Genomic DNA, 23,902 nt, shown 5'->3' on the forward strand with positions numbered 1-23,902 from the left:
TTTAGAACAATTTAAATAGCCAATATTTTTTTTCTAATTTGGTTGAATTTTTGTAACACAAAACATGGACATTTATGAAAATGTCAGTGAAATTTTAGCCTGACATATCAAACATTTTTCGACATAATTCTAGAAAAATCAAGCTTTATCACTTACACATATGTATGTACAACTGTTGGAACCCCATGGAGGTAAGATTTTCCACAGCCATAGCCATTTTTAAAAGTAACCCAAAGACATTTTTTCCCCACTGCTTTTTGTTAATTAGTTTAGCCTTTTTCCTGTGCATTTTTAAAATGCCATCATTTTCTGTATTATTATTATTATTATTATTATTATTATTATTATTATTATTATTAGTAGTAGTAGTAGTAGTAGTAGTAGTAGTTTTAGTTATAGTAGCAGTAGTAGTAGTATTAAAATTATTTTATTTAACTTGTACCTATGCACTGTTTTTTGATTTTTTCAGCTAAATTAATATTTTTATCTTTTCATGTGTTATTTTTCAAAAATTTTGCCTGTAAAGCACTTTGAATAGCCACTGTGTGTGATAAGGTGCCATATAAATAAACATGCTTGCTTGCTTGCTATGAGATATGTTTGAATGAATTGAAACCGAATAAAATTGAATTAAACTGAACTGAATCAACTATATATATCATTGTGGTGTGCTTTTTCCACTATTGTCTGTGTATTTATGGGCAGAATCATTATTCAGTTTATCACTCATTAATAATGAAAAATATTTGTTGCTTTGTGTTATTAGCATTGTAAAAGGATCAGTTTCTGCTGTTGCAATTTTACTTCTGAATCTTATTCTGAAAATCCGAGACGCTCCCTTTGCGGTGTCAGCGTGGTGGATGTTGCGCAGCGCATCATCTTCAGCTGCTTTACGCGCCTTTTGAGCTTCACAGAATGTGCGCTACGGAAGCCGGCAGGTTCCGACTCCTCCGCGCTCGTCGGCTTGCTTCTGCGAGGTTCCGCTTCCTCTCTGCCTGGTTCCTCCCCGGGCCGAAAGACTAGAACCAGGCTGGGAGATCTCGGGGAGAGAAACAGGAGTAAACTGCCCTACCTTTAACATCCTGCGGGCACGTTTGTAAAATCTCAGAGTCAAATCTGGGCTGTAGACGGACTGAAAGTCGGCGCAGGCGGGGCGGAGTTTGGGGAGTTTGGCCGGAGGAGTGCGGTTGACTTTTTTGCGGTTGACAACAACCGGTGAGTTTAAGATTTGCTCATTCAAAACAGTCACTGTGACCCTTGTATCACGTACAAGCTGTTTGTTTTCTATTTTTACTCCTTGCTATTCACTTTTTAGCTCATGTAGCACTCAGACTGACTCACAACTTCTTCATAGTAGTTGAAGAGACACTTTTCTTTCTCTAAGGGAGATAAAAATAAAGCACAGCAGGCAGAAATCCAGATCCTGGTGTTCGTGGGGTTTGTGGTTTTCCTCCATTATTGTAATGAAGTCTGCAGGGACTCTAGTAATGTGGTACCATGTGATGTTTACACAAAACATCTGTCAGAATCTGGGCTACATGTGTCTATAAATGTGTGACAAGCTGTTTTAATAAAGTGTGATTTAATTCAGCAGAGGGTTCTGTCAATTTAAGTTACACTTTGTTTCCATTGTGGTTTAGCTGCTTTTCAAAAAAATCTTGTGTTTAGAAATGATCCCTTTTGTGATTCCACCAAGCTAGACTCCAAGTATACAGATATTTGTATATATATGTGATGATATAAGCAAAAACGAAAGAGCCTGACTTAAAGCCGAAGCCTTCATGTTGTCTTATTGTACATTTTCTGTAAGAGAGTTTAAATTGTTATCGCCTCTACTACACTGTAAAAACATATAAATGTTGTTAAAAATGTTAAAACCTGGAAACAAGGGTGTTAGATTTGCAATACTGTAGCATTCAAAAACTGTAAAATAAATGAATAAAAAATTAATAATAAATAAAATAAAAATTTCAAAAGAAATAGGGAAAATAATGAAACATAGAAAAATAATATTTTTTTTAAAAGCAGAATTTAGTACAGTAAAATTGTAATTTTAGGGTCGCACGTTGTGAAAGCACAAATTGCTATTAATAAAAGCACAGATTTTTGATGTCAACAGCTATTGCCTGTTTTTTTTATATTTTATTATTGTTATTTTTACAGTTAACATGTAAATTAATACTATTTTTTGAGTAGTTTTATTGGATATTGTCAGTAATTTAACAAAACAAGGAAAATATGTAAAATACCAGTTAACTTTTTATCAGTTCCTAACATACATATTTTTGATATTATTTTCTTGTTATTTTTTATAAACTGTAAAATAATTTTTTTAAAATGTTGATTTAGAAACAGCAAAAAGTGTGTAGTTTTATAGTCAAATATTGTAGAACAAAGTCCTGTCTGTAAAATACAGATTTTTGATCTGGACAATATTTACAGCCTTCTTTTAAAAAGTTTTTTTATAGTCAACATGTAAAGTAGGCATTTCTGTGATTTTACTAGGTATTATCTGTGATTTAACACAACAGGGTAAATCTGTAAAATAACAGTTAAAAGTTATTTACTATTTTGCAATTCTTAATATACATTTTGTTCTTCCAAATATTGGCAAATATCTCTATTATATAAAGTGTAATTTTATGAATTGATGTAGACGTTTTAATTTCTGGCTTGTTTTATTATAGTTAACATGTTCTTCGGTGATGTCACTAGTTATTATCAGTAATTTAGCAAAACAGAAAAAAATATGTAAAATACCAGTAAATTATTGAAATAATGAGTCAAAAATGCCCATTGTTTTTACAGTGTACCTCCTATATGCAATCAGCTTTGAGGGCATATAGGTTGTGTTTCTTCCCTCAGGTGTTAACCAATTCAGACACAATTTTAAAACCTTCAGTTCCAGACATTCCAGAGAAATGACACACGAGAAGTTTAGTTTAAGACTAATTCTGAAATTCTGTAGCTTGTTAGGGATGTTACTGATTATAATTGAGGAACAAATTCAACAAAATAAATGTGTTTTTCCAACATAACCATATTCCTGGCAGTTTTAAGTGTATCAAAACTGCATCTGCAACTTTTTTTAAAATCATTAATTATTAATTTTAGCCACTTTTCACAGACAAATGCTAAACATTTGCAAGTTTCAGCCTCAAGCAATAACTGTAATCCCTGGAAAACTGAAACAGCATGGGGTCAGCTGTGCCAACAAATTCTATGCATCAGTGTTTAATGAATCTGTGACAGCGATTTCTCCATTCAGACTGTTAATCCTGCAGGTTCACTGAACCATCCATCATCTTTGCACCAAACTAACACACTTGGACTGTGGGCCCTGAGGCTAGTTTTGTACTTGGTCCACAGCCTGAACAACGTCGGGCTGACAGTTAATGATTTTAATCCGTCATAATGTTGACACAGGGGTGAGGCAGCTGTTTGAATAACAGGATAAGGTGTTTGTTGTAGGTGTATACAGCTGGACACGCTTCACACACAGTCAGTGAAGGGACTGTAGAAAGTAGAGCTTAGAGAGAGTTTGTGCATATGCATGTATGTTACATTAATGCAAGCTTGTTTTCACATTTGACCGTGCGTAGCTGTGTATATTTGTGTGCGAGTGAATGAAAGGGAGGTTGGAAGTGGGCAGTGTGTTGTGTGTTGGCTTCATCACTCCTTCCAGGAAGTCCCCTACAGAATTTCCTTTTATAGAAGCCGAACACAAAAGGCTTGTTGTCTGCTTCCTGTAAACAGCTCGACGGCTTCGTCTCGCCGCGCTCTGATTGGCCACCTCGGTCCTGTGACCCTGTGGGGCTCGGGGAGTTCCAGGATGAGGAAGTGGGCTTCCCTTGACGGCGGCCAACCACAGGGAATAGAAAGTGCTCTGATGCAGCGAGAGAGCACAGAATGAGGAACAGAAATTAAAAAACGTGGACGGATTCTGAGGCACAATTATGAAATGGGAGCTTCTGTAAATTGAGAACAGATGCGAGATGCAGTCAGAGGCTGCTTGGATGTAAAATAGTATGTTTACAGACCAAAAATGCAGAGTTTGAGGGAGTGAATTTGAAAGGTTTACAGACAGAAAATTGCACAGGGAACATATCCACATCAGTAGAGCTGGAATAAGTAGGCCATTAATCAGTTTGACAGAAAAATAACCACTTATTGCTTGACAATCATTTAATTATTTCAGTCATTTTTTAAGCAAAATTGCTACACAAGTGCAGAATGTGCAACTTTCCCCTGTTTTGTATCACTATATATTCAAAATCATCAGTTTCTAGATTGATTTCTAAACTTGTACGTGACAGCAATAGTCAGATTCCAATTCACGGAAGCTGAGAGATAATACAAAGCAATGCCTGCTCATTTCTTGCTTCGTTTCCTTAAAGCAAACTAATGTCTATATTTGACCCCTGTCTCCGGTTTAATGTGGCTCTATTCAATTCAGTTTGTTCTTATCAAATTCTGTCATTTGGGCATTTTTTTATGATCTTAAGTAGGGCTGGGTTTTGCTTTAAAAGTTTCCTACACAGACACCATAACTATACTCAAGTTTGGGTACTGAAATCAACATATATGGAAAGTTTTTTTCATTTAGGTAAAAAAGCCAACACTTTTTTAAATAGAAAAGCAGTGCAGGAAATCAATCCCCACATTCCATAATTGTTTTTTTTTTTTGACCTTTTTGGAGCTGCTTTAAACCTGATTGCCGTCATCATCTGGTTTTTATTTGAGCTGCTTGCTCCAAAACCGCTGACAGCGACAAAACATTTAATCACCTCACTTAAAAGTCTTAAGAAACACACATGAAACGTTCCCTACAGTCAAAACAGTCCCTGTAAGTTCAAACCTTGTGGGAGAAACAGCACTGCTTGCATGCAGCCAGTTGCGTCCGTGTGACGGCTGAGCACTGATATGTGATCACAGCACAGATCTCCTGTGATTGGACCAGCACGAAACCGAGGCAGACGCGGTTCAGACGGTTATTTAGAAACCGTGCACAAGAGGAAACAGACACATTCTGTATCTGCAGCTTAGCAGCTCATATCGAGTTCTCTGGTCTGTTGTTTATGTGTGAACTCAGCTGCAGTGAAACTCATTATCACATTAAAACCACATTCGTCTGGGGAGAAGATCACTGAATAATCTGCAGCTACACTGTATGCTCAGTAACAATTTAGTGGCAAATAGAAAATGTGTTTCCACATAGAAAATGTTCCATTTCATAATGCATGCTTTTCATAACAGGAATTATGGGCTGGGTTGTGGGGTTTGGACTTGGAGTTGCTCTGGCTCTTACCACACTGAGCAGATTAGCATTGATATTAACATTAATCTGTAATATCAGCCCTGTTTGCTCTGTTTTGGCCTCCAGTGACTTCTAAGGGAAGTACTGAGGTTTTCTAACTGAAAACAGACCAAAAGACTGAGGCTATTCAGAAGAACAAACATAGTTCATGCCCAAAAAAAGTAGCACTTTAATTACTATGTGACTTCCAGATAGCCGTATCTATCTGTATCTATCTTTTTGTGTTTATTTGAGCAGAAACGAATAATTTTTTTCATCGTTTATTAATCTGCCTGTTATTTTTTGAAATATTTGATTTGTTGTTTGGTCGATAAAATGGTGAAAAATATCAATCGATGTTTCCCAAACACCCAAATGTTTTGTGCACAGCCCAAAGATACTCAGTTTACAGTCATAAAGGAGTAAAGAAATAATAGAACAGTCCCATTTTAGAAGCTTTAATGATCCGATTTTCCTTTATTCCATCAATTGGTGATCATAAGACTGAGTGATTAATCTAATACTTGACAACTAATCGATTAAACAATTATTTGACAACTCTCGAATATATATTACCCAGCCTTTTTGAGGTTCACAGCACCCAGATTGAGAAAAACTGCTGTTTTATGCCATCATGCTATAAGGATATGAAAGAAAAGAATGCATGCTGCCATTCACATTTCTTAAGTTTTGCGTAGGAACTGCGAGCTTGTCTCGGTCCAGTGTTTTACAGCAGGTTATATGCTGGATTAAGTGTTGGCAGGAAACCTCCTCTAACCCTCTGTGCTGCCAAGAAATAGTCCAACACAGAGCCTCTTGTAAAATGCAGAATTATCATTTTTCCAGCTGAATATTTTCAAATTGGCTGCTTCCTTTAGCTGCACATTTACTGTATGTGTATAAAAGTCATTAATATATAAGATCTCAGCAAAAAAGTGAATTTCTCAAAACGCTGAACTCCTCTTTCAGATGCTCCATGAATGATCACAATTTTCAGTTGAGAAGCGAGCTAATTAAGCTATTAATCATACCAGTAGTGCACAAGCCTGTAGCCTGTAGCCTGTAGCGCTGATCTGTGCACCTGCCTGCATTCCACTCAACGTTTTGCACTCAGCTTACCTCGGAGCTACATTAAAGATGTTCAGGTGGTCACAATGAAGCTTCTGTTGGCAGGAAGAATGTTTTAGGGCAGGGAATGTGTGTGAGAGATGAGGCCTGGATTCTGTATATATATATATATATATATATATATATATATATATATATATATATATATATATATATATATATATTATATGTGTGTGTGTGTGTGTGTGTGTGGGTGTGTGATGAACAGGAGAACATGCCCACCCTGCTGCAGCCCTACAGCTATGAAATTCTTACTGAGAGACAACTTGTCTCAGCCCGGCCAGCCAGCGCCCTACATTCAGTCCAACACACACACACACACACACACACACACACACACACACACACACACACACACACACACACACACACACACACACACACACACGCACACACACGCTGTCTTTGAAAATGCACATTAAGGCTGCACTGGGTTCTAATTTTATCCTGTCGGGGCAAGAATACACTCGTCTCATGCAAGATTGCTGAGGAATGAGGCAGCCTGCTAAGACCTGCCCCAGAGAAGGGTGAAAAGAGAAAGAAGGGATAAGGAAACAGCGAGAGCTAAGTAGATGAATGAGCACCGGAGAGAGAGGTGCACGCGATCACTGGGGATACAACGGGTTTTATTGTTTACCTGGTCTTCTGTAAGACGCAGAAGAGGCAGCAGACAGGTGAGTAACTGGCAGCTTAGATTAAGAATAATTAAAAAAACACTGAGAAGACTATGGGGGTGTAAAGAGAGCTAGAGTAGTGTCTCATTGTTTTTTACTAGCTCGTTGGTTTGTGTGACTTGCCACTCTGGAAAGTTCACATTGAGTTTACATGAACTAAGGTGTGAAATGGCACTGTGGGTAGCAGACAGTGATTCAATCTAGTCGCACAGGATGAAGCCTCAGACTCACAGCAGAGCGAATGTGGGGAATAATGTAGCCTTGAGACAAGCAAGTGCTGACGTGTCTTCAGCTTGTGGATCGAGGGCTCAATTATTACACAGGACCGATCTGCTTGTGGGAAACTGCTTTATGAACAACCACAAAGGTCTGATGTGTGTATCGGTTAATGTGTTAAGAAAATGAGTCTGTATCTGGGTATCTTGAGTCGGGTCTGCAGAGCATGTGCAGGAGGATCAGGAGGGTTTTTGGATAAAGAGAGAGGTCAAGGCCAAGCCTACCTGAGCCACGTTTGTTGGTCTGTTTCATACGAGCTGTGTCATCGGCGGTCAGACACAGGAGGTGAGGAAACCTTTGTTTGCTTCCTGTTTCCTGCCTGTGATATCACCAAGAATGCAGGCTGCAGCTCGGAGTGGATCGAACTGCTTGCTCTGCAAGACTGAAAGAGGTGCTTTTGAGGTTGATGGTTTTTGTGTGTGTGTGTGAGAGTGTCTACTGTCTACAATCTCAGCTTTCACCATATTAGGGTACTGGAGGAAACTCAGGGGTGTCTGCAGAGGGTGGGAACAAGTACTCAAATCAAGAGCCAATATGACAAAGTTAAAATGTTTTTCATTTGCATAAATGAAATTAAGAGCACTTTTTTTTGCAGCAAATTGGCTCCATGATTGATGTTTTATTAGATAAAAGTGTGTGTGACGTGTTGTTAGCACTGATGCTTCAAATACTGTTTTTGGACAACTCCCCAGACCTCTAATTTTTAATTAAATAAAACTATCTCACAAGTTTAGAGGTGAAATGTCTGTTTGGTGCTGCAAACAACTCAAGGAGTCAAAAGCAAGAGCCAATATAACAGTGTAAAAGTATTTTTTGTTTAACATTTTTTGTTGTGTGTCAGTAGTTTAAGTATTAAAAAAATTAAAAGCATCTGTTTTGCAAAAAAATGCTCTATGATGGATATTTTAGGAGATATAACATGTGACAATGTTATGTTGATGGTGCTGATGCATCAGTAACTAGGAAACATTTCAGTGCTGTAGCTGCGTACAGCAGGTTCAGGCCTTATCTAAAGGTTAGCAAGATAAATCATGAGTGACCTTAAGATAACTCCTGAGTGAGATAGAAAACAAAATCCTTCTACAATTATTTATAGTCTTTCTTAGTTTTTTACATTTGCAGATCTTTGCTTTTTGGGTAGCTTATCTAATTTTTTTGACAGGCAAAATGTCTCTTTGGAACTGCAAACAACTCAAACAGTCAAGTGCAAGAGCCAATATGTCAGTGTGGAAATGTTATTCATTCGAAATTTTACTTTGTACATAAGTATTACCAGCATAAAGTCAGTTAGGTGCGCTTGTTTTGCAGAAAATTGACTCTGTGATTAATAGTTTATGAGACAACATTATGTGTGATGTTAATGTGTTGTTAGTTCTGATGTATCAATTGCTATTTTTGGACAACTGTATCTGACCAGACCTCAAATCACTACTTTAATGAAGCCATCTGACAAGTTTATAGGTAAAATGTCTCTTTTGAATTGCAAACACCTCAAAGAGTTCAGTGCAAGAGCCAGTATGACAGAGTAAAAGTGATTTCCATTCAAAATTTTACTTTGTGCATAGGTGTTACCAGCATACATGAGATTTAAAGCGCCTTCTCAGTTGAAAATTCGCTCCATGGTTGATATTTAATTATATATTATTATGTATGATGTTATTGTGTTGGTAATTCTGGTGCTTTAACAGCTCAAAAACATTTTAGTGCTGTAGTTGTGTACAGTTGGATAGTTTAGTCCTGTGGTTTCAGCAAGTCAGGGCCTCATCCACTCTTTCATTGGCATTTACATTCCCCAAATATGTGGTTTTTGGATAGATTGTCCAATTTTGGGGGAATTCTATCTCCCTAGACCTCATAATATTACTTAAATAAAACCATCTGAAAATTTTACAGGCGAAACATTGCTTTGGTGCTGCAAGCCACTTAAAGACATCTGAAATCTGACACTGCATTGTATTTTAGTATATTATTATATGTTGATCGATGCAAAATCCTTGTTCTAAAACTCGCTAATGACTGTAGCTTTCAGATACATGCAGTTGAGTAAGAAGTAGAAAGTTTTCCTCTGAAATGTTGTGGGGTAGAAGTATGATGTGGCTTGAAGTGGAAAAACTAGTAAGTCAAGTGCAAGCAAGTCAAAACTGAACTTCAGTGAACTGCCTTTGAGCTGATCTTTACTTCTCCCTCTTCTACTCCAGTTGTCATACCTTTCTTAGTCACTCGCAGACACTCTTCTCTCTCTCTCTGCCTCCTTTCCTTCCTCATTCATTTGTAACTGTGAGCGAGACTCAACACGTCACTTTGCCCATTCAGCGCTGCTTCCTGTTCACACTCTTCCCTTCGCTCCAACACTCAGTGCTGGTCCTCAGGTTGCACGGATGGATTAGTCAGATCCGTGTGAGTTTTGCTTCATTTCGTTCTTTCTGTACCCTTTGACTGCTGGCTAAGCTTTTTCTTGATTTGCAGCCGTCTCTCAGTGGCATTTCGTGCAGCGTCTGGTCGAGTAATGTGACACATGAAAAATAAGGAAGAAGTGAAGCATTGGTTCAGCGTGCAGCCGACTCATTGGATGTGTTCTGAAGTTGTGCGTCTCGTGTCGACTCCGCAGGTGAACGTGTGTGTGTAGATGTGTGACAGCGGAGTGTGTGAGGACAAGCCCCCCGCCCCCCCTGTCAGGATGAGCAGCCAAGGAGGAGGAGCCAAGGACCCCCAGTCAGCCAATCACAGCTCTCGGCCGCTGCCGTCTGTGCCGGAGGAGAGGAAGTCCAGAAACAAGATCATCTCCATGTTTGCCTCTGAGAAAGGTGACAGATGTGGAGAATAGATGCACATAAATGAAAGTTCACACATATAAAACATACTGTAGCACAATAAAAGAACATGATGCTGAATGAAGAACTTACTGACCTCTGACCTGCAGGCGGCAGGAAGAAGGACCGGGACAAGGACAGGCCTGAGATCTCTTCGCCTTCAGACTTTGAACACACCATCCATGTGGGTTTTGATGCTGTTACCGGAGAATTCACCGTAAGTATCAAACCTTAGCACCGTACATGGTGCTTGTTTCAAAAAAGTGATTTATTATACTGTATTGCATCATTAAAAATCTTCACTAGTTCAAGATTTTAGGAAATATGATGATTTGCTTTCTTGGTGAGAGTTAGATGAAAGGGTAGGTAACAGACTCATGGAATCATTTTAATCTGGAGTCAACATCTGGTTAGCTTAGCTTAGCATAAAGACTGGAAACAAGGCGAAACAAGCATCCTAGTTCTGTCTCAAGTCCGCTTCCAACACTTATAAAGGCACATTAACATTCAGGTAACTGTTTAGCTTACAGAAAATTCTTGTCTAACCGGCTGTGAGAAAGCAAATAAGCACATTTCCCCAAAGGTTGAACCATAGACTGTATTTAAAATATGGATGTGGCTACAGTGACATCTCCCATTGGTTTGTGGATTATCATTTTGAAACTTAGAGCTAGGAATGTGGGGTGGATATGACTGAAATCTGGAGGACACTGCATGCCCAGATATAGAGATCTGTACACTATGCAACCGTCGTACAGTAATCTCTGCTTTGTCATCTATTTTCCTCTAAATGGGACTATACTTTATGAAAGGAACATCATGCTCCATGTTCCAGAAGTCCCAAAACTGTCCTGAAATTTGGAAAATGTGTAGTGGGGTAACAGATCAAGGGCAAAGTAGTGTCATTTTCTCATGGATTTCTACACAATCTGACTTCTTTTCATAACCAGAGGAGTCGCCCCCTGCTGGCTGTTAGAAAGAATGCAAGTTTAAGGCACTTCTACATTGGACTTTACAGAGCTGTCTGTTATATGCAGTCTATAGATTGAGCTATTGCTTAAACAAATGTCTCATCTACTACAGACTTCAGCAATATTTTAATGGTTCCTATAAAATATTAGGGAGTCAATCGCATTAAAAGAATCAACTATGTAAATGGGAAATTACTGTAATAGCACAAAAGCTGTGTCTGAAATCTCCTCCTTGTTCACTCATTCACTGTTTTCTGTATAGAGGACATGCAGTAGTTCAGGGATTTCAGACTCTCACTCGCTGCCAGCTTTTGAGTTATGCAGCTGTCCTTGTGGCATCTATAAAATGTGGAGTATTGCATTGTGGGATGGTTGGCAGAAAATTGTACGTACGGTCACTTTTTTTTGTAGAATTATTGAGGAATTATATAGGAGATTAATGTACACAGTCAGAACTAAGGCACCTAAATAAAATGCTGGACAATAACTTTAGAGTACTGTATTGTAAATAAAGATTCCAAGGGGTGATCTGGTAGCCAATTGTTGAGGGTGTGAACCATGTGGGTGTAAATGCCATCAGCAGTGAGTCAAGTTCAGACCCTGATGCACGCTGCACGTCATTTTCCTGCTCTCTTGCCCAAAAAGGGCGACTTTGAACACAGGTTTTAAAAAACAAAGGAAGAAAATGAATGGTTTTAGGGGAGCAGATGATTTATTAACCTTAACTGGAAGTGCTTTTCTAATTATAGGTAGAGTATTGTTTATTTACTGTATATATACATGGAGATATTTGTGTGTTCGAGAGAAAACTGTATGTATTTATGCTAACTTTAACTGAACCACTTTGGTCATTAAGTTTAATACTATATTTAATACCTATTAATATTTTTGTGACCGCTTGATTCAAAATCGTCCTGATTTACATTATTATTAAAAGGAAATTTACCTCTTTTATTTCTGACTATCAACAAGTCACACTAACAACCTAATGTTAGCTTATTTTTTGTTGGTTACACAAGACTTACTGCTGACACAATGTGGCTCATCACTGTGTAAGATCTTGTTTGTGTGGTGCAGCTCATCTTAATTTCGCAATATGCAAACCTCCACTCAGTAAGCATGTATATTTTAAATATGATAACTCATCAGACTGTGAACTGCTGCTGAGTCATGAGATATTTGCAGTTGTTGTATTTGTGAGTCCAGCAAGGGCAAGACAAGCATGTATATCTGTATATTTTAAAAGTCCCCTTGTCTAGTAATCCTGTAGGGTGTTTATCGCTTTGTGGTCGGAGTTGATATTCCACAGAACTGCTTTGATTCCACTGTAGAGACACCGGGAAACCCCCAGGAATTTCATGTTGTGTTGCAAGATTTGTAGGGCAGGCATAGTGTATTTTTAGTATTTTATTCTTGCTTGTGAAAACTGAAACTTAGTGAAAAAGAAGTGCTTTTTAGGTGTCAGATTCAGAAGCCTGACTGGCGTTCCTTCCTTTTCATTCATGGGTGGATCAGTGTATGCCTTTTTTTTTAATTGTGTCCGTGTGTTTGTGTGTCCAGGGAATGCCGGAGCAGTGGGCACGTCTTCTCCAAACCTCCAACATCAGTAAATCAGAACAGAAACAGAACCCTCAGGCCGTCCTCGACATTCTCAAGTTCTACGATTCCACCAGTGGAAAACAGAAATACCTCAGTTTTTCCGCCTTGGGTCAGTTTTCTTTCACTCAGCAGATGAATAAAAGTCTAGTTTTGTAACTCTTGCAGTCTCACTCTTCTTTCCTTCCACTGTCTCATGTTTTATTTTTGTCTTTTTCAGATAAAGATTCACAATCGGTGAGGAGCTCCTTTGATTGTTTCCACTCTTATTTTGAACATCGCTGTTTATTAAATTCAGCAATTTGTGAGTTTCTTTTTTGTTTTTTGTCATTGTATGTTCACTGTTGCAGCCGGGCAAGCAGGGTACTGCGACCTCCCCATCAGGCAAAGACGGAGACGACGACGATGACGATGATACACCACCTCCAGTTGTGGCACCACGGCCGGAGCACACAAAATCAGTAAGTTGTGCTAAAAAAAAAGATTTAGAGATTTTGTATTATGTGTTTTTTTATTACTAAACAACTGATTGAAATTCTCTACTTTCCCATCTGAGTTTAAGAAGTTAGTTAATGCTGTTACCAAGAATTACTTCTAGTCTGAATGACGGTAAAATAAGCTAAACGCACAAACACCCCAAATTACAAGCAGATTGAAGCAAATTGGAGCAAATTGAAAGATTTTTTTTTTCTTTCCATGGTGTGTCAGGTGTACACAAAGTCAGTGATTGACCCGATCCCAGCTCCAGACGGAGACGCCGCCTCCAGGGCAGCTGACAAGAAGAAGAAGGGAGGCAAGATGACCGATGAGGAGATCATGGACAAACTAAGTATGTAAAACACACACAGATATATACTGCAAATGACACATCACAGACCAAACCACGTGTATTTTTGGCTCCAGTAGAGTCTGCTTCACAACTTTTTTCTTTTTTTTTTTGCAATACTCAGGAACTATTGTCAGTATTGGAGATCCTAAGAAGAAATACACTCGCTATGAAAAGATCGGCCAGGGGTGAGTCACAATTCCGGACAATGTAAAGACTGAAAATTGTGTGACATTTGAGAGAGAGGATGTGAAACAGGTTGCTGGTAGAAAGAACCACTTGTATGGAAAGGACTTTGGAGAAATAATGTCCCATTAGTTGTAAGAATAATAAGGATTTCACCTTTTGCTGTTTTTCACTTCCAGGGCATCTGGCACAGTTTACACAGCCATAGATGTTTCCACAGGACAAGAGGTACACGAGCTTCAATTTGCTTCTCAGCAACTACAAAAACTCACATCTCAATTTAGAAGATGAGGTTGGGCTGACCTTCAAAAAACATAATGTGTAACATTGTAGTGTAGGATTCCATTTTTTTTTTTTTTTCAAATTTCTTCTCAATATTATACACAAAATAAAGCTTATTCTTGTGTTATATTCATATCCATCATACACTAATGCAGTTTTAAAGTAAGACAACACAATTACAACCAGATAAAATCATCTGTGCACATTCTCTTAACATTCGTGGTTTTAATTTGTTAAATTAGCAATAAACTGTAGAGTGACAGAGTAGGAAAATCTGTCACATGTAGCATGTTGCTTCTAATGACCTAACAGGAATTTTCCCAAAAAGTACAAGCAGATGTTGGCTACAATAGACCCTTTTCATTGCAGAATGTTTGGCATGTCATAACAAGAAGACAACTGGTGTAACTGACAGCGTTATAAATGACAGATTTTCATTTAAATGAGTTGCATCCTGGAACTTTGCATGCTGGCTGTCAGGGAAACCCAATAGAACCGAGCCATAATTAAGAAAATTTGTTTCTCTTTTTCTTTTACCTGCTGTAACTGGAGACAACCTTACATGTTCCGTGACTTAAAAGTATTCTTACAGTATATAAACTTGCATGTTTTGTTCTGCAGGTGGCCATCAAGCAGATCAACTTGCAGAAACAGCCAAAGAAAGAGCTAATTATCAACGAGATCCTGGTCATGAAGGAGATGAAGAACCCCAACATTGTCAACTTCCTAGATAGGTAACATTTGGCCAACAAAAACTGGACAGACGAGTATTCACATACACCAACTGTGAGTCAGCTGATATGTGACTGTGTGTATTTTATAGTTTCCTTGTTGGAGACGAGCTTTTTGTGGTGATGGAGTACCTGGCTGGTGGCTCACTGACTGACGTTGTGACGGAGACATGCATGGACGAGGCTCAGATTGCTGCCGTCTGCAGAGAGGTAGGATTTTTCTTAAACAACGGAGTCTGCAAAAACCTTATTAAAAACCTTAGAATCTGTATATGGGCTCCATCAAGCATTTAGACACAGTATCCGTACACTAAATAGGACCAATTGCTCTGTTCTTTTTTTATTGGCCGGGTGTCAAATGCCTCAAAGAAGTAAATCAGTCTACAGACATGAACTCTGATGCATATTTCTTCTGACAGTTAAGACTAAAAGCATCTTTTTTTGATATTCTTAGCTTAGGAACTTAGCTCTATATTAGCAAGTATTGAAAAGAGCTCCAGAGGTGCCCTAACCTGCTAGGATTTGCCTGGAGATGACATTCAGGTAGAAACATGTGCATAATTCCAATAAGAGAAGAGAAGTTCAGTTCTTAGAAGAAAAGGTTTTGGGGAAAAACGATTCATATTGTGCAGGCCGCAACAAGGACTGCATGTTCAGCGCAGAAAAGACAAAATGCAGCGTTGCAAATGTGATGATTTCTGCACATAGCAAATACAATTTTAGTAAAAGAAGACAAAGAAGTTTTTAATATTCAAAGCTTTATGAGATATAACAGTCCAAAACTCCACATCTGAGAAGCTGAAACAGAAAAGAAACATCAACAAATCAAAGCAGTGCTAAAGCAGTTTGTTTATTTTGGCATATATAGCATATACAGGACTTCATAGATGATTGAAAGTTTTTCCCTTTTTTTTGCTTTCCAACATTGAATCATTGAATGATCAATTTAATCAGAATATGTGGACAAAAAATCAAATAAAGGCTTTCATGTCAAGGTGAAAACTGATTTCTTAGTAATGCCAATTAAAGAAAAAATATAAAAAGAGAAATAAAGGATTGGATGTAACTATATGTGTTCTACCATTTTTGATTGATGAATTTGCTTAAATTCAGTGGGATACTTAATGACTTGGAAATTATCTTCTATTCATCCCCTGACTCATGCTTTTCAAAAACATTTTCACAGAGTTGCTTAGAGTTTTTTTTGGTCTTCCTGGTTTAGTTATAGTGAGGAGAACTTGTTCACCAGTGACTGGACCGTTTAGATACTTGTGTCTTCATACAGTCACTTCAGTCACTTTAAAGGGGTCAGTGCTTATGCAATTGCTTATTTTACATTTTATATTATGAATTTCCTGACATTACTTTGTAGAAAACTGACATGAGTCTTTTTTTTTGTCAATTCTTGTCCAAAAGCCAAATTATATGTATGTATAATTGAGAAATGATTCAATGTTGAAAAGCAAAAAAAAGGGTAAACTTCCAAAGATGGGCATACTCTTGATATGCACGGTAACTTATGTTACCAGAATTGTTGGATTACACACATGGTTTTGCTATTTTGTGCATTTCATACTTTATTATTGTCTAACATTATTCAGCTCAGAAAATTATTCCTCCTAGACAAACATGCGAGATCACTCTGCAATGCTTAGTAAATAGTGGAATTGGAATTGAAAGTTTTTTTTCTCTTCTTCTTGGATAATGTCACATCTTATAGTTGTTAAGTAGCTACTGAATGATGACAGGGCTAGCCAATGAATAAGCATCCAGTAAACATCTTGGAAGAAATTTGCACAAATTGTTAATGGTCTGCGCATAGTTGATTTCTGCAGTATTTATACGCTTTTAAAGGGTAACACCTTTTATTACGGACAAGAAATCCAACGAATCGTCTCTTTGTATTAACAAAACATATTAATAAAGATGTATAAGTAGCTGTTTTGTACATTTTCCTGATTTTCTTATTTTTCTGTGTGCTTAGTGCATTAATTTTTGGTGACTAATCTTTCTCACAGGTCCTTCAGGCTCTGGAGTTTCTTCATGCCAACCAGGTCATCCACAGAGACATCAAGAGTGACAACGTACTCCTGGGGATGGATGGATCAGTTAAACTCAGTGAGGGAGAGCACACACAAGCACACTGTTTACATTTTTATGTGTACTTTTAATCATAATCATGGTTAAAAGCTGTGAATGAATGAATCTAACCCATTTTTTTTTCTCTTTGCAGCTGACTTTGGCTTCTGTGCCCAGATCACCCCAGAGCAGAGCAAACGCAGCACCATGGTCGGGACTCCGTACTGGATGGCTCCAGAGGTGGTGACCAGGAAAGCTTACGGACCCAAAGTGGACATTTGGTCTCTGGGGATTATGGCCATAGAGATGGTGGAAGGAGAGCCTCCGTATCTCAATGAGAACCCTCTCAGGGTGAGTGTTTGCTGGGAGGAATGATGGGCAGGCAGCTGTTTGAGTGTAACGTCCACTTGCCGACATTCAGGGTGAAAATAGTTTAAACTAGAGCTGCAAGGAACAGTTCTTTTCAGTAATATACATTGTTGTATTTTTTCAGTTTACTCCAGAAAATGTTGGAAAACTAAAGCCTAAATTGCTTGTTTTTGTCTGGCAAAAAGTCAGACCCCACATGTTTGCATCATAGCAGAATCCAACACATATTTAGCTGTTGGTTCGTCTGTCCACCACTTTGATCCAGACCAAAATACAATACATTGAATCTTGACAACTTTTGTTATTACCCTAAATGTTTTTGTTTTTTAATGCTTATTCAGGATTTTCACTTTCCCTAATCTAAAGCATAAGACAACATCTGTTCAGTAACTTCACACAAAAATTGGTTGCTTCCCAAATTCCTCACTTTTCCTCTAGTGGCACCATGAGGTTGAAATTTGTGGTTCTTGATTAAATGCATCAATCACTATTGGTTGGACTGTTAAATTCGGCATAAATTTTCTTTACTTTTACTCGAGTACCATCACTGAGTGAAAATTTATCTAATGACACTCATCTTCTCATCTGATGGACGGTGATTAGCAAATAATAGCTTGCAATGCTAACCTAAGATTAAGAAAATGGTAAACAAAACCTCACAAAAGCTGCCAGCATGGCTTTAGACTAAAGTCTGGTTTCTGTCACAGTTTTTGTATTGCAGGTTCATTATTTTGATTGTTAAGCATCACATGTGATCATTAGTAATAAAAGACGAGATGGTACCAAGTTATTCTATAGTTGTTAGCAAAGATTAGCAAATAATGAAGTTGCTAATGCTACAGGATTGTATGATACATGAGATTTTCTTACTGTACTTTTATTCCTGTTCTAGGCGTTGTATTTAATCGCCACCAATGGGACTCCTGAGCTACAGAGTCCAGAGAAGCTGTCCCCTGTCTTCAGATCCTTCCTGTCTCGCTGTCTGGAGATGGACGTGGAGAAACGAGGGTCCGGCAGAGAACTGCTGCAGGTACGACTGGCCTACATGCTCACATTGCTTCAAAATAGGAATATATGTATCTCCAAAAGCTTAGCAAAAACACAAGGGAAGCAACTGAGATGATTTAAATCTGATTGTTTAAACCACCTCTGATGATACAAGTACCATATGTGGCTGCAGGAAAGTTAACTTGCATCTGGATTTCATTGAGATGCGAGACATTTGAAGTGAGGATAGGGCTGAAATGCATTTTCTGCTACAAAATGTCCTTATCTTTTCAATCAGGTAATATGTGGCTGCAACTGTTTCATTCTAATACCAATCAGTTCATCAATTAGTTTCTCAGTTAAAGGACTAGTTTGCCATTTTAGGAAATCCACTTATTTTTTGGAATTAGATTAGATAAATGCAACCTCTCACAAATATGCATGGTAAATATCCAACTGGAGGTGAATAAATCAACTTAAAAAAAAGAAATTATGTAAATTGCATAGAATATGTTGTTTAATGAGTTTTAGAGGTGTGTTATAAAAAAGTTTTTTTTTAGGTTTTTAGTCCACAAAAGTTGGAAAATAGCAACTAAAAAAGACCATTGCAACATTTTAGAAACAAAACAGAAAAATCTACTTATCATAGCAGTACTAAATCTATTCATTTAATTTTGGCATGTTGTTTTTGTATATGCAGAACATCATAAATGCTTTGCCTATAAGAAGCTTTTTTTAACATTGAATCAATGAATGGTCAATTTAATTAACATTTTTGGAGGAAAACTTACAAAAAATGACTCTTTCATGTCAAAGTAAAAACAGATTTCTACAAAGTAATGGCAATAAAAGGTAAAATAAGTGATTGCATATTATTATGTATGTGATATTATTTCCATTTCTTGATTAATGGATTTACTTATAATGATCATCTATTCATCAGCTGACTGAAGCTTCTCAACAACATTTTCACAGTTACTCGAAGTCTTCTTTTGTCTTCCTGGTGTAGTTATAGTCAGGAGCACTGATTTACCAGTGACTGCACCTTCCATCTAGATCAGAAATCTAAAACCTAGAAATTAAAAAAAAAAAATCTGATTACAAGGACAAAGAAAAGGAGAAAATCTTCACATGAATTTTTACAGGAATGGTGCATGTTTAGAACTAGATGACAGAACTTTTCTTGTACTTCTTGTGGAGAGCTGGTGTGTCTTTATTGACTGAAAATGGACTTCATTTCCAAACCCTTTGCCTGCTTTTTCATAGCATCCGTTCCTGAGGCTGGCCAAGCCTCTGTCCAGCCTCACTCCGCTCATCCTGGCAGCCAAGGAGGCCATGAGGAGCAACCGTTAAACCCCCGTCTCTAAGGACTATAGCAGCAAACCGCAGCCTCCAGAATCTTCCACAGGTCGACATTTGATGACCATCAGCAACCTGCGATTTTTTTTTTCAAACGATCATAAAATGCTGCTTCACTCTCCTCAGTGTTTCTGTGCTGATTATATATTTATCTGACCTTTGTGCCTTGTTCTAAAGCTGCACACAGCCATAGTGTGTGTCTCTGTTTCTTACAGCTACAGCATGTGTGTGCGTTTGTTCATGTTGACACTGGTTACTATGCATATCAGGAATGCAGGAGCACTGTTATTCTAGGCACTTTGCACACCAAGGTCCATTTTCACAGAGAATCTCATCTTAGTGCTGGGGGTTGAACTGAAAAGGCATTTGAAGTTCCCAGCAAAAGTTTCAACAAACTCCTCAGAGGAGGGAAAATAAAATGTTATCAAACCACAGGAGCAGACTGGAGCAGCTCGTCTTTTTTTTTTTTTAAGAAATTTCACATCCTCCAGCCTTTATTGTGAATATTTTTTGATATATTAGATAAAAATTTTACGACATGAGTGATCTTGTTTCTCATTTTTTTTATTCCACGATTCTGCTCTGTGACCTTTGCAACTAGTTTCTATGGTTTTTGTTGCTACGGTTGCATGTGTGCTCTCTGACTGGGTCCAATGGGTTTTTTTGGGGGTTTTTTTTGCAAGTGGCATGAAAAACTATAGTGTGCTAAAACCGTGCTGTACTGTGGCCCAGAGTGGGACAGTGCAGCCTTTGTACCGTGAAAAAGCTACGCCAGTGTTCTTGCTTCACCCTGCATCTCACCGAATATCAACCATTCCAGTAAAAGGTGGAGTTTGAGCTACTTTCAGTCTGTTTTTGTACATGAAACTTTTAATTATTTTATATTTGTAGCTGAAAAATGTCCAGATTCTACAAGTGTCAGTCCTCTGGTGGTAGTAGAAGGTGTTGCTGGGCACCAAAACGCAGCCATTTACAGACTTTATAAACCTCTTATTTCCAGCTTTCTGTGCAGGTCTTCTACAAACTATGCAAACCAATCAGAACACTGAATGAAAAACTTTTCAGCTTACTGTCGAAACTTCACATTTCTCTATTTGTCTTTAGCTGTGCCTCCTGTAATAATTACCTTACTGTTGGTGTGAGCAACACACACATACTGTATGAAACTGTATGTCAGCCTGTTAAACTGGAGGAAGACTGCTTTTTTTTGTTTGTTTTTTTTTAATTTTTTGTATATTATGTAATGTCCTGTATTTTTAACAGCTTTTACTATGTACATCATTGTTTTGTATTTGTGACTAACATCGGTTCAACTGCAGTTATGGGCTCCGCACCATTTAATGTATTGAAATGCCTGAGACACTCCGACCTGAATTAAGCAGGATTTGGAATTAACTGTGTCAGAGCACCGGATGAGTTTTGGTTCATACCTCATTTTCCAGAAAGTTTTAAACAATCACTGGAGAGCATTCAAAAATGGCTCCTGACCAGAACACATTCCAGTTATACATGTAATATGTGTGATTGAAGTGTTTCGTTTATCATGAAACCAGCAACTTTTTGGCTTTGAATAAAATCCAGACAATTTGTAAATTATTATTAAAGTCGGATCTGAATGTATTTGTGTCTCAATTAATGTGAAACGTGGATGAACTGCTGGTCACAGGTATTCTCCCTTTTTGAAGTGACTGTTAATATTACATATTTTTACGACAAAAAAAATGTGCAACATGACCAAAACAAGATGTAAAATGATATGTACAACTGCTAAAAAGTGACACAAAATGACTGCAAACACATAAAAAACAAGTTCCCTCCTCCAAAATGGATATAATAAGACAGCAAATAATATAAAATAAAAATAGACTTTAAAGAGACATGTAATGACATAAAGAGATGAATAAAATGATGTAAAACATAAGAAGTGACAGATTTGGACAAAGGCTGCAAACATAAACCCTAAAACAACCACAATGGATTTTAAAATTATTACAAACAAACAAAATGGTTGATAAGAGACACAAACCTGAAACAAAAATGCATGAAATTGCTCAAACTGTACAACAGAGGCGCAACACATTTCTAGTCTCCAGTGTCTCGTGGCATGTTGGAATTTATTTACATTATCATGTTTTCAGCACAAGAGGGCAGTATTTATCCTAATGTTGCAGAAACAGCACTTGTTTGTGCTACAATTTGCATATCTGTCATGTTTCTTCCAGTGTGTGCTCTATTATGGTGCCAAGTTTCATGCAAACTAATGCATGATTTTATTCTTTTTTAACCAGTACTGGCAGTTAGTACTTTATATGAATATTTTTTCATTGTAGCATTTAAGTGTCTTATTACAGCTGAGAGTAATTGTGGTTCCTACCTACCATTGTTTATGGAGGGACAGATGTTGGTAAAATATGTGCTGCAGATGTTAAGGTCAAGTGTAAACTGTGCTTTTCATGTTAAAGAAGATTATTCCAAAAGAAACTCTAACCCTTTTAGCCTAAAGAGTCTGGAAAAATGCTACCCACCCAGAAAATCAGGGTTAAAATACTAAAATGGTGCTTCATTTTGAATGCTCACAGGTCTGCTGCAGGAATTTTACATGCACCACTGCTCTCTTGAAGGTGGCTCAGTCACACACACAGAAACCTCCTGATGTTCATCAAAAGGGGAAGTGGAACTCAGCTTTTTATATCTCTGACAGTCGGGGTTTGTTCCCCCTCAAAGCACAGGATGTTTAATAATAAACTCAGAATCAATAGCGCTCAAAAAGGAAAAAACACAAAATGCACAATGGTTGGTGGATTTATTTATTCTCAAATATTAAACTAAAATAATGAGTCGACCATATCAGGCATGTAGCATGTTAGATTAGTCTCTAATGAAATGTTCTCTGCTGTTTATGATTCAAATCTGCATGTTCAGTTTCTATCTGCTCCAAGAATTTGATGTTAAGTATGGATGCAAATAGAATAATATACAAGGAATTTTGTGCATATTTGTCCTGCTTTGTTGAAATGTGAATAATAACAAATCGTAAAATCAGACCAAAAGTACACAATTTATATGATAAGCATATTTTAAAATGAAACAAGCCAAAGTGATGAGTAATGTTGCCAGGTTTTACAGGCTTTTAATGGTAACAGTGATTTTATTATGTTAAATTAAAGATTTTTTACTGTATGTGATGCAAATTTTAACATTTATGGTCATTCTTCTGTAACTTTCCTATTTGTGAATATCATTTAAATGTGCTACTATTTTAGAAATGATATTTTCATGTTCTTTTACATAATTTTTTTATTAAATTAAAATATTTCTGATGGCAGATCAGTGCCCTGAACTTTCTGGCACCTTGCTGCAAAATTTTCACAGATTTTCCACCCTTGCTGCTAGGCTATTGTTTCTGAATGTGTTTTTTTTTACTTGCAATTTTTCTGTTAATAATATAGCGGAGACGATACTATGATAATTCCCATGTATATAGTTATACTACATGCATTTTCCTCAGAGCCTTGTAGCATTCACAAAATATAGCCGAGGTTAATGGAACTCTCAGTAACCAAAATATTAGAGACATAAGAAAGACGTTCGAAAGAAAAGCACATTGTCAGTTTTGTTTTTATAAAGACTATCAGTGGTTGAATGATCCTCAAGAGATGATCAACTCTCACCTCAGATCATCTCTGCTATTTCTGGTTCACAGCAGCAGGTGTGTGTTTGCCTCCATCAATGTGTTTTGCATGATTTTTATGCTTGGCTGCTCCTCAGTTTAAGTTCTTCTGTCACTGAGACTCTGGACTGTTTTCATGCACTCACACTGAACAACTGCATCAGGATGATGTTTCCAGTAACTCTGATTGTCATGTTGGGTTTTCTGAGTCACGGTGAGAGAATTTGAAAATATATCTGCCATATTTTCTGTCTGTTCCTTTCATAGTTTCACCCATTGGATTTTCTATGTTGTCTTCTTCTTACTCTGATAATCTAAAGTGATGCTCCATGTTGTGAGCAAATAATCATTTCTCCTCAAGGTCTGAATTTTGTTTCTTATTTCAGAGACGTCTGCCAACAAGTTTCTGACTCAGACTGACAAATCCAAGTCTGTCAGTCTTGGTGGGACTGTGACCATCAGCGCCACAGGGAGTTCAGATATTGGTAGTACTCTCAGTTGGTACCTTCAGAAACCTGGACAACCTCCTAAACTTCTTATATATGCATCATCAAGTCTCTTCTCAGGAACTCCGTCTAGATTCAGAGGCAGTAGATCTGGTTCTCGGTACACTTTAACCATCAGTGGTGTTCAGGCTGAAGATGCTGGAGATTATTACTGTC

At 37.6% G+C, this 23,902-nt stretch overlaps 2 protein-coding genes across 4 annotated transcripts in view; one reads left to right on the plus strand and one right to left on the minus strand.

The window, feature by feature from the left end:
- hltf (helicase-like transcription factor) overlaps positions 1 to 23,902 on the minus strand; it is a 196,027-nt gene that overhangs the window by 12,948 nt on the left and 159,177 nt on the right. The gene's annotated exons all lie outside the window — the stretch shown is intronic.
- Positions 959 to 21,190, plus strand: LOC111563443 (serine/threonine-protein kinase PAK 2-like). Of its 3 annotated transcripts, none has more exons than XM_023262514.3 (15): positions 959 to 1,215; positions 9,983 to 10,178; positions 10,295 to 10,401; positions 12,716 to 12,863; positions 12,972 to 12,988; positions 13,102 to 13,212; positions 13,460 to 13,580; positions 13,702 to 13,765; positions 13,943 to 13,991; positions 14,667 to 14,779; positions 14,869 to 14,986; positions 16,795 to 16,894; positions 17,010 to 17,206; positions 18,117 to 18,254; positions 19,478 to 21,190. In XM_023262514.3, exons 2-15 carry the CDS (start codon positions 10,001 to 10,003, stop codon positions 19,562 to 19,564), a joined length of 1,548 nt encoding a protein of 515 aa, XP_023118282.2. In that variant the 5' UTR covers positions 959 to 1,215; positions 9,983 to 10,000; the 3' UTR covers positions 19,565 to 21,190. The 3 variants fall into 3 exon arrangements, with proteins under 3 accessions (XP_023118282.2, XP_023118283.2, XP_023118284.2); XM_023262515.3 differs by lacking the exon at positions 959 to 1,215 and adding an exon at positions 6,879 to 7,098; XM_023262516.3 differs by lacking the exon at positions 959 to 1,215 and adding an exon at positions 9,751 to 9,771.

This window comes from Amphiprion ocellaris, chromosome 20 (genome assembly GCF_022539595.1).
Source record: "Amphiprion ocellaris isolate individual 3 ecotype Okinawa chromosome 20, ASM2253959v1, whole genome shotgun sequence".
Lineage (NCBI taxonomy): Eukaryota > Metazoa > Chordata > Actinopteri > Pomacentridae > Amphiprion > Amphiprion ocellaris.